At 53.6% G+C, this 10,804-nt stretch overlaps 1 protein-coding gene across 2 annotated transcripts; it reads right to left on the reverse strand.

The window, feature by feature from the left end:
* Window positions 1-1,263: 1,263 nt before the first annotated feature.
* Slc35c1 (solute carrier family 35 member C1) lies at window positions 1,264-10,591 on the reverse strand. Of its 2 annotated transcripts, XM_045141433.1 has the most exons (3): window positions 10,515-10,591; window positions 8,898-9,427; window positions 1,264-3,387 (listed from the first exon to the last, which is right to left on the reverse strand). In XM_045141433.1, exons 2-3 carry the CDS (start codon window positions 9,394-9,396, stop codon window positions 2,828-2,830), a joined length of 1,059 nt encoding a protein of 352 aa, XP_044997368.1. In that variant the 5' UTR covers window positions 9,397-9,427; window positions 10,515-10,591; the 3' UTR covers window positions 1,264-2,827. The 2 variants fall into 2 exon arrangements, with proteins under 2 accessions (XP_044997368.1, XP_004657242.1); XM_004657185.2 differs by lacking the exon at window positions 10,515-10,591 and having other exon boundaries at window positions 8,898-9,920.
* Between the last annotated feature and the right edge of the window lie 213 nt (window positions 10,592-10,804).

A 10,804-nucleotide genomic window follows, 5' to 3' on the forward strand; every position in this document is an offset into this window, starting at 1 on the left:
CTCTCTTTCCGAGGGTAACAAGTCCGAGTTTGTGGGTGGTTGCATTTGTCCAAGGGGACAGGGACTGGCTGAGGGCCTCTTTCTCTGAGCGGTCTTTTCACAGGATGCCCTTGGAAATGCTCAGGAAGAAGCAGAAGCTTAGCTGGCCACAGAGGCCCCTCCTCCATGGCATGTTTTTAAAAATTTTTTGTTCACTTTTATTTATTTGAGAGTGACAGAGAAAGAGGCAGAAAGAGAGAGAGAATGGGTGCGCCAGGGCCTCCAGCCACTGCAAATGAACTCCAGACGCGTGCGCCCCCTTGTGCATCTGGCTAACGTGGGTCCCGGAGAATCGAGCCTCAAACCGGAGTCCTTAGGCTTCACAGGCAAGCGTTTAATGGCTAAGCCATCTCTCCAGCCCCTCCATGGCATTTTTTTAAAAATATTTTTTATTGTTATTTGACAGAAAGAGGAGAGAATGGGTGCAACAGGGCCTCCAGCCACTGCAAATGAACTCTAGACACATGTGCCCCTTTGTGCATCTGGCTTATGTGGGTCCTGGGGAATCAAACCTGGGTCCTTTGGCTTTGCAGGCAAACGCCTTAACTGCTAAGCTATCCCTCCAGCCTGTATGGCATTTTTTAAAAAAAGGATATTTTATTTGCAAGCAAAGAGACAGAGGTATGCCAGGTCCTCTAGCCACTACAAGTGAACTTGATTCATGTGCCATCTTGTGCATCTTACTCTACATGGGCACTGGGGAATTGAACTTGGGCCTTTAGGTATTGTAGCCAAGTATCTTAACCTCTGAGCCACCTCTCCAGCCCTCTTTGTGGCATTCTGGCTGGAGTGAGGCACAAGGTCAGCCCTAACTCAAGGACTTAATACAGGGGGTTTACCGCTGCTGTGTCCTGCCACAGCGGCTGGCACTTAGTAGGACCTCAGTAGGAGGCTAGATGCAGCTCAGGCCACTGAGTAAGTCTGAGATCTCCCTCTGAATTCTACTGCCACTTCTTTCTGAGCCTCGGTGCCATCTAAAGTAGGGGACTGGTGATGGCCTCCATCTCATGGGGTGTAAGTGGAGAGTGGCCGGCATCATGTCTGAGCCCCAGCAAACATACAGTCTGTGGCAGCTAGTACTCACGTGAATTTTGAAGTCTAGTCACCCACTTCCAAGGAGGAGAAGTCCTTGTCCTAAGTGAGGGCAGCTGGGCCCAGCTCTCGACAGACTTGTTTCCTCCAGGGCCTAGAGGCATGCGTCCCTCAGTCCACACACACATTCAATGTCTTACTCTGGGTTTTTATTAAATCACTCAGATCTAGTCAACAGGCCTCACAAACCTCATTAGAAACCACCTGGGACTGTAGGGGGCAGGAACTGGAGGCTGGAGAGATGACCCAGTCTCCCCAGATTTTTAGTATGGGACAAGAACATCAGACATCACCTGAGGGAGAGGGTACAAAACACCCAACCAGAGGAATTGAACAGGGGGATTGAAGCCCAGGGCCAGGAGGGCGGGTGTGGAGGTGCCAAGCTTTGATTATCTGTGTCCCCCCACAATTCATCTGGAGTCCTTGCCATAAAGCTGAGGCTTTGGGGGTGACAAGGTCAGAGGCAGCACCCTCACAAATGGGCTCAGTGCCATTTTAAGAGGCTCAAGGGAGCTTGCCTGTGCATCCTGTGGGAGGACACACAGAACACGCCACTTCTGACACTGGCTCTGCTGGCGCCTTGACTTTGACGCACCCTCTAGCACCTTCTGTTGTTTTTGATCTGTCCAGTCTATGCTAGTTTGTGACAGGAGCCTGATGGACTAAAGCTGTGGACAAGCAGATTCCTTCAGCCCCAACCTTAGGGAAGAAAACAAAGGTGTTTAATTGCCTTCATGAAGGGAGAGGCTCAGGACCCAGGTTTGGGGGTCCAGGGTTATGGGGTGCGGTTATGGGAGGCTCAGGGTGGGTGTTATCAGCTGCCTACAGATGAAGGCTTTGTGGGAGGCAGATGTGGAAGAGAGAAACAGCTCCCTAACTTGGCATCCAGAAAGCTGTTACCTAAACCAGGTGTTGGGGAGACCAGAAGAACAGTGTGGCTTTTCAGAGTCAAGAGGAGCCAAATGCATAAATCTGGGGTCAGGGACTGGGTTGGTGCTCTTGATCTGACCTCACCTATAAAAGATGTGTGGCTCTTGGGTCCCAAAGCTGGAAATCTATGGTGTAGAGGGTGGCACTTTCTCACTATCCACCCTATTCCCAACCACCCCTGGGCACAGCTCACAGGTCCACCTGACCCTTCATGCCCTCCTATGGGCCTGTTGGTCTCGGCAGGAATAAAAGGCACACTGGCCCACTTCCTCTCTCATCCTAGCCTCCAACTCCCTCCAAAGACAGGCTCTGGGAAACTCCTGGAGTTAATGACACCAGAGCTGGCCACCTGCTTTGGGCCCCAGAGATGTAGAGTTGCCTAGCCCTCTTCAGCTGGCTATGGTGAGGTCACACTCTATCTCTGGAGCACAGGGGGAGACATCACTTTCCCAATCATGGCCCTTAAGGCTGCAGCTAGTCCCAACCCCAGAGGTGACGTGGAGGTAGACAGACCCTGGGAGGAGGCAGGAAGTCGTGCCGCTCCCAGTACGGTATTCTGGAAACAGGCTAGAGGCAGACAGATGGTTTGGCAACTTTCTGGCGTTACTGGCAAACACTGGTTATACTTAGACTACCACAGTCTGATTGGGTCTGTAAACACCACCACTCAGGGCCATTTGGCGCTGGTCAACAGGAACAGCTGGCTGTGCTGGCCCCACCTGAGTTAATCCCTGGGGCTAGGCCATCCCTGGGCTCCCGAACGAGTTCACACTCCTACGGCACTCTTTTCATCCTCTTTGGGGCTGGGGTCTTCCTGGACCTTCTTCATTTCCCAGCCCCTAACCCAGGTGTAGGCTGAGGAGCCACCCAACACCATCATGTTGCTCGTCCACCAGAGGAAGCTCTTGGTCTCTTCATAGTATAGAACCGCCAGCACGGTCTGGGCGCAGGCCTTGGCTGTGCCTGACACGTTGTGGGTCAGGGGACTGGTGAACTTGATCTGCAGTCCTGTCACATAGCCGATGGCAAAGCCAAACAGGCCACCCAGTGTCATCATGCCCCAGAAGTGAGCGCTGCCCAGCTGGGCAAAGTTACGGAGGACCTGGACCTCGCCGAGCAGCAGAAGCAGGGGCAGGAAGAGCGCGCACGCGTTGACGTTGTTATAAAAGGTCAGGCGCCAGATGCTGCCATCCACGGCGGGGAGCACCTTCTTGGTGTAGATGGCATTGAGCGAGACGCAGAGGCTGGCCAGCACCCCGAAGATGGTGCCTGTTAGGGACAGGGTGCCCTCAGCCCCTTCCTGGTCCACGCCCAGCCAGAAGCCACCTGCGGCAGGAACAGAAGGGTGACAAGGAGAAGGAGGGATGAGGATAAGGATAGAGAGGGACAGAACTCGGACACCTCAGTTCACAGATGCTCTGTAGCCTTCACCACCTCATCCCCCCACCAATATACCTAGACTTCCCACAAAGCAAGGGTTGGGCATTTTGCCCAGCAAGCAACCCTGTGCTCCAGCCTGTCTTCTAGCAGAGGACTGATCATGGCCCGTTACCCCTTTAATTACAACTGTAACCACTGTAATGAGGGTCATAAAACAGCACAAGTCACTGAGTTCTGCTGTGGCGAAGGTGACCCCAGGTAAGGAACAGGGACTCTAAGCTTCCTCTCCTTCAGGGTGAGCATTAGGTTAGAACTGCTCCATGCCTGGCAGTGCTTGGGACAGTCACTCTATGATGCTGCGCTTAGTCACCTCCTCCTTCCACAGTCCTCTAGCAAGTTTACACTCCCCAACTCAGAACACCAGACTCCCTGTGTCCACGCCAGCCTCTGTCCTATGATGGCTCCACCTACCTCTCCTCATCATGCCTTTCACACTGGGCTGGGTTTACCCCAGAGCACATTCCTTTTTGTAGGGCGTCCACTCCTCCTTCAAGGTCAAAGCCGGCTTCTCCAGGGAATACTGTACTGATACCTCCAGTACCCAGGTGTCTTCCCAGACTCTTTGCTGCCCCTCCTTTCCCTCAAAGCCCCCTGCCTGCGGTGGGCTGCTAGGCACCTGCCCACAGTCATAGCCTGGTCTTCTTGTCCACACATCCAAGAAGCCAGGGGCTTATGGATGCACATGGTTCAATGACATGAAGAAGTGGGATGAGCTTTGGTGTCAGAGAGATTTGGCCTCTGGTTGCTCTGCAGTTTCAAAGCTGAGCGACCTGGGAGCGATTATGTAACCTCTATGAGCTCCAATTTCCTTCATCGGTAAAGATCTGGGCCACTTTCTTTTTCCAAAAAGCTGGGTCCCCCCACCCCCCAAAAGAAAAAGTAAAAAAGCCGGGTGTGGTGGTGCACGCCTTTAATTCTAGCACTCGGGAGGCACAGGTAGGAGGATCGCTGTGAGTTCGAGGCTACCCTGAGACTTCATAGTGAATTCTAGGATTCTAGGTCAGCCTGGGCTAGAGTGAAACCCTACCTCAAAAAACCAAAAAAAGGGGGGAGGGGCAGGGTCTCACTTTAGCTCAGCCACCCTCTTACCTCTGGGCCTCTCTTCTCCTCTTTCCCTTCTCTTGTCCCTTTTCTGCCCTCCCTCCCTCCCTCTTTCTCCCTCTCTCCTACTCTCTCTCTCTTTCTTTCTTTCTGAGGCAAGCCCAATAGACTGACCTTATTTTTTTAATGAGAGAGAGTGAGCAAGCAAGCGGGAGAGAGAATTGGCACAGCAGGGCACCCAGCCACTGCAATCCAACTCCAGACACATGTGGCCCCTTGTGTGCCTGCGTCACTGTGCGGCTGGTTTACATGGGACCTGGAGAGGCGAACATGAGTCCTTAGGCTTTGCAGGCAAGCACCCTAACCGCTAAGCCATCTCTCTAGCCCTGAGCCATTTTCTTGATCCCATGCTGACCAATCCGCTCTCTACCTTGTAACCAGAATTATCTTCCTACAGTACAGACGGGCTCAGGTTCTCCCCAGTTTAAAGCTCTTTGTGGCTCCCTCTTGTCCCTGGGAAAAATCTGACTCATTCAACTGGGCATGCCTCATGCCCACAAGGACTTTCTCCAGCAAGGCCTGCTTAGGTTACCCCACTTCTCCCTCCTTCCTTCAGTCCCCACGGCCCTCCTGTGTTCTCACTGCGTCTCTTACCAATCCCATGTAACGACTATTATTGCCACGTAATATCGCCATACCGTCCAGCAGTGGAGGGTCCTAGACTCACTTTCCAAACTTGTATCCCAAAGCCTGGCACAGAGCCGGCCAAGTGCTTAGCTACCAGTTGATAGCTGTTGAATGAATGGATGGAAGAAAGAAGGAAGGTAGCCATGGAGGAGGTTTCAAGCATTAAAGGAGATAGGAAGCTGAGTGAGGTGGTATGCTCTGGGAATGTTGAGACAGATGGTCACTTGAGCCCCTGCAGCCTGGGCAACATAGCAACACACCATCTCAGGAAGAGAGAAAGTGGATATGGTGATGCACACCTGTTATCCCAGCACTCAGGAGGCAGAGGCAGGTAGATCGATGCAAGTTTGAGGCTAGCCTGGGCTATATAGCAAGTTCCAGGCCAGTCAGGGCATAGTAAGACTCTTTTTAAAAAAAAAAAAAAAAAAAAAAAAGAGAGAGAGAAAAAAAAAAAAAAACCCAAATGAAACTCACTCTTATTGCATTGTACTCCCTTGGCATGCAGTGCTCCCCCAGCATTGGCAGAGCCCTTGCCCAGTAGGTGGCACAGACCTGCTGTTTCGCCTGCTCAGTCACAGCACCCTCCTGCTGGTTGCCATCTAAGTCCAGAAGGGACCACATCCTCAAAGTTCCACATCCCAGGGAACCCTCACTTTGGAGGCTTTTCAAGACACGATGTGATTGAGATGGGGAGAGGATATGATGGAGAGTGGAGTTTCAAAGGGGAAAGTGGGGGGAGGGAGGGCATTACCATGGTATATTGTTTATAATCATGGAAGTTGTTAATAAAGATAAAGAAAAATGAAGTTATGAAATTTGCAGAAAAATGGATGGATCTGGAAAGGATTATACTAAGCGAGGCAACCCAGGCCCAGAAAGCCAAGTGCCGCATGTTCTCTCTCATATGTGGATCCTAGCTACAGATGATTGGGCTTCTGTGTGAGAATGAAAATACTTAGTAGCAGAGGCCAGTAAGCTAAAAAAAGAGATACAAAGGGAAGAGAGGGGAAGGGAGAAGGGTACTTAATAGGTTGGTATTGTATATATGTAAGTAGAAGAATAGATTAACGGGGGTGAAAAGGCCCAAAGTGAGGTCAGGGGAGGAGATTGAGTAAAGGAAAGGTGGAGAGAGGGCTAATAAAATTCTGAGAGGATATAAATAAATCAAATGGAATCCTTCAATTTTGGACAATGGAACACTCAGGAGCCATAGATCGTTGCTAGAAAATTTTCAGTGCCAGGGATGGGATACCTCCAGTGAGTTGTTGGCCAGGGAGGTCCCTGATGCCCCCAAAACATTACAGGAAATTAGGAAATTGCCAAGACCCTTGGCTTCCCACCAGGAAAAGATGGTAAGACCCTAATGTTGAAGATGCCACATACTTGGGCTGCAAGACCACTGAGAAATCCTGTTGGAACTGAGCTGATAACCTCCTCCATGTAGACCAGCTGACAGAAAGCTGGAAGAAGCCATTCTACATGCAGTTAAATGGGAGAGAGAGAAATCACCAGTGAAGATACTCAACAGTGGATACTGCAAGCCTTATAATTGGCCAGCCAGGCCAAATGAGCCAAAGGGTGCAATAGTGGCACGTCTCTCATGGTGGAAACCAACTGCCCTCCACTTGGACTGGAGGCCTGCTCCATGGGAGGGAATACATCCCTGATACTGAAAACTTAAAACAGGGGTAGTCATGAGCCCTAGGGGTGTAACATCTGCTGATGTCTGGATAAGTGTATATACTATGCTTATCAAAGTGCCTAGTAAGCACTTCTCTTAATATTCATACTCTTATATTAATGCTACTCTCATTTTGGATAGAGAATCTTCTCTTTTCAGATGGCAGTGACCTTGGGATGACTCAGAAGGTATCATGGTACTGGAAAGAAGTGACTAGAGTACTAAGTAACATCTCGATCTCACCTTCCAAGGCTCAGGGTCTAATGTGGAAGAGGTGACGGAAAGAATGTAAGAGCCAAAGGAAGCGTAGGACTCCTTACAACGTGCTCCCTCCAGACATAAAATGGCCTGAATGACCTCATAGTGCCTGACACTACCTACACAAGACCATCATAAGAGAAGGGAAAGATCATGACATCAAAATAAAAGAGAGACTGATTGAGATGGGGAGGGGATATGATGGAGAATGGAATTTCAAAGGGGGAAAGGGGGGGGAGGGAGGGGCATGGTATATTTTTATAATCATGGAAAATGTTTAAAAATTGAGAAAATAAAATAAAGAAAGAACAAAGAAAATAGAAAAAAAAAATATGATGAGACATGTGAGGTCCAGAGTAGTCACCAGAGGTGCTCTACCCAAAACAGAGGGGGAAGGGGAGGCCCTGCAAAAGGAGCCAATTAAAAAAAAGTATTTTAGGGCTGGAGAGTTGGCTTAGTGGTTAAGGCCTACAAAGCCTAAGGACTCTCCAGATCCCACTTGAGCCAGATGAACAAGGTATGTGCAAGGTCATGCATGTGCACAAGGTGGCACATGTGTCTGGAGTTCAATTGCAGTGGCTGGAGGCCCTGGAACCCCAATTCTCTCTCATAATTGTTTTTCAAATTTATGAGAGAGATATCATGGACACCCTAGGGCATCTTGCAATCTCCAGATGCAGGGCCACTTTGTGCTTTGTGTTTCAGGTTTTACTGGGGAATCACACCCAGGCCAGCAGGCTTTGCAAGCAACTGCCTTTAACCACTGAGCCACCTCCTCGGCCCCAGAGGGCAACAGAGAGCTCTGCCTGCTGGTCTGCTGAAGCAGGCCACCATGGTTAGTGAAGGCTCAGCTGTCATCAGCCATCTCACCATCTAGTACTTGGGTTACTTTGGGGACTGGGACTCTGTTTCCTTAGTGCCTGATCCTTCCTGCATGCAAATTCTACCACCACCAAGAGGCCCACCCACTTCACACCTGGCAGGGTCTACAACTGAAGTGGGATCCCAGATCACCTGGAATAAGTGAAGGGTACCAGCTTCTCTGGGGTGTGGAGGAGGGCCAGGCAGAGAATTTCCCAAGGACGGGTCCTGGCAGCTCCTACCCCTCCAACCAGGCCCTTCTGTCCCCCCTTCCCCCCAGCTTCCTGGACCACACAGGTCTCAATGCTGCAGCTGCTCAGCCAGGATAATATGTTCTATGAGAGACATCACAGATGCTCCCCTTCCCAACATCCAGAGCATACAGCCTGGGCCTCTGAGACACCGCACTAGGGAGGCAATATGTAGGGCAAACAAAGCAAACTAACCATGGTGGTGAGAAAAACCTGGGCAGTAAAAATGAAGGTCACACTCCTAGGAAGCTGAGCCCAGGACTGGATATCCCAAGGGAGCTTGGGACGGTAGCTCTCAATCCAGCACACTGCTCAAGTCATCGCTTGCAGTGGAAAATGTTCCATGATCCCTGCTTGTCCGTTCCAAGAGCGCCTTGCTACATGTTGCTGCAGATCCCTGGAAATGTGGCCTCAGAACCAGGTTATAACACCTGCAGCTGAGAAGCTGGATGCTTAAACTTGCATTTAGCTTTAAATACGCACGGAGCCTGCGGCTACTGTATTGAGGCACCCGAGGCTCCAGGAACAGAGCCCAGTGGATGGGTTGATCTTTCAGGATTTCTGGCCACCCCCACCTCCCATCCATCCCACTCCCCAGAGTCCACTTGGCCACTCACCGATGATGATGCCGCAGGTGAGCAGGGCATAGAAGGAGGTGGTCTGCTTGAGCAGCAGGTAGGAGAGCAGCACGTTGAAGACTGTGGTGAGGGAGCGGCCCACATTGTAGAAGGCCACCCCCACATACTTGAGGCAGAGGTTATTGAAGGTAATCATGCCTATGAAGACCACTGACAGTGGCAAGACGCTGCGGGCCACCCTGAGGTCCAGTCGCAGGGAGGGGAAGTCCACAGTGCCAGGGCAGCAGGTGGACAGGGTGCTGAGGCCCTTGCACAGAAGGGTGGTCACCAGGCACTGGTAGAAGGTGACGAAGATGGGGGTGTCCAGCTTCAGGGAGGGGCTGTCCAGCAGGTACTTGTTGAGGAATACCATGGAGATGGAGGTGACCCAGTACAGTGAGACCACCAGCGCGATCTGCAGCGCCCGCAACAGAAAAGGCTTTCCCCCGCTGCCAGACTCTTCCTCTCCCGAGGCATCCGAGGCTCCGGTCAGAGCCATGCGCAGGATCCTGGACCGCTTCAGAGGGACTCTGTTCATGGCAGCAGAGGAGCTGGGTCACCTCACTGCCACAACGCATTCCCCGGAGTACAGGGACCAAGGCTGCCTGAGCCTGTGGGTGCAGCCCTCAGTTGTCACACAGGGGTGCCCTGACGGCTTCCCCCGCCTAGGATGAAACTCTGCTTGGCAGTGCGCCCCGCTCCACAACGCGTCCCTTCCCGGGGGCTCAAGGGACAAGACACGGGGAAGGGCAAGGGCCGGGCAGATGATCTGAGGTCAGGACAGGGATGGCCTGCTAGGGGACAGGGGCCTGGGGCCTAGGAGGGAGGAGTCACAGGGAGAGAAGGAGGGGAGAGGGACCTAAGGACGGGGTGGGGAAGGTGAGAGCCCCGGCCTCGGGGCCGCGGTGGAAAGCGGGCTGCAGGCGCGCGGGGAGCAGCATGGAGATCGGGCTGCAGGGAGGCCAGAAGCGCGGCGGGCCGGGGCGAGAGGGACGCGGCTGAGAGCCGGGCCGGAGCCAGAGGAGTCCACGCGGCCCGCAGGGGCTGAGCACCGGGGCCTGCGGACATTCGAGGCCGCGTCCCGGGCGAGGCGGGCCCAGGGCTCGTTTCCTGACACGCCCCCGGCCCCTCCTTAAAGGGCCCGCTCGCCGCGGGGCCACGGGGCGCGCATGCGCGCGGCGCCTGTACCGGCCGGCTCGGGCTCGGGCTCGGAGCTTACGGGTGGTGGTCACCCTGGCAGCCAGGGGAGGTTGTTCTGGATGCCCGAGCGTCGCTCCATCCCTCCCAGGGCTCCGTCACTCTACGCGGTCCGCTCTCTAGGCTCCCGCGCTTACCCCCAACACTGGACGCGGCCATGCATCTTCACTGCCAGAGCCTTGGCACCACCCCTTCCACTTCCAGAGATGCCCCCTGCCACCGAGCCAGGTCACTCTTGATGACCTTACGGCGGTCGGTCCTCTCGTGTTCACTGCCTCCAGGCCCTCACCCAAGCCGGAGACCCCAGCAGCGCTCTCAGAGGCCGGAGGTCACATCACCCCGGCCACACTCCAGTCCCTTCTCCTCTAGGGCCTAAGGCGGCATCCTAGATCCCGGGAGCCTTCCCCTTCCAGAACATACCGGGCGTCCGGGGTCCCGAGCCGGTGCCCCGCCTGCGTCCGCAGCCTCCAGGCGACCTGGCGCGCACCTCCCGCGTCCACTGGTCGCACTGCCGCCCCTCCTCCTCCGCTGCACCTGCGGCCCGAGCCGCGCCCCGGGGCACGACTTCCTGCTGGGGCGCCACGTCGGGCCCTGGGTGGGGGCAGCGGTGATCGTGCGGGTGTTGGGGGTGGGTGGGGAGAAAGCTCCTTTTTTCCAAGGCCATCCCCACCTCCTCGCGTCCTACGACCTGGTTACATCCTTGGGCCACC

The sequence above is a fragment of the Jaculus jaculus genome, chromosome 1, assembly GCF_020740685.1.
Source record: "Jaculus jaculus isolate mJacJac1 chromosome 1, mJacJac1.mat.Y.cur, whole genome shotgun sequence".
In the NCBI taxonomy this organism is placed as follows: Eukaryota; Metazoa; Chordata; class Mammalia; order Rodentia; family Dipodidae; genus Jaculus; species Jaculus jaculus.

Excerpts from the sequence above, each read along its gene's own strand:
- Slc35c1 (XM_004657185.2), bottom strand. The coding sequence starts at position 9,435 with ATGAACAGAGTCCCTCTGAAGCGGTCCAGGATCCTGCGCATGGCTCTG. Across the intron at positions 3,388-8,897 it reads CACCTGCGGCATCATCATCG|GTGGCTTCTGGCTGGGCGTG; the intron begins GTGAGTGGCCAA and ends TTCCTGCCGCAG.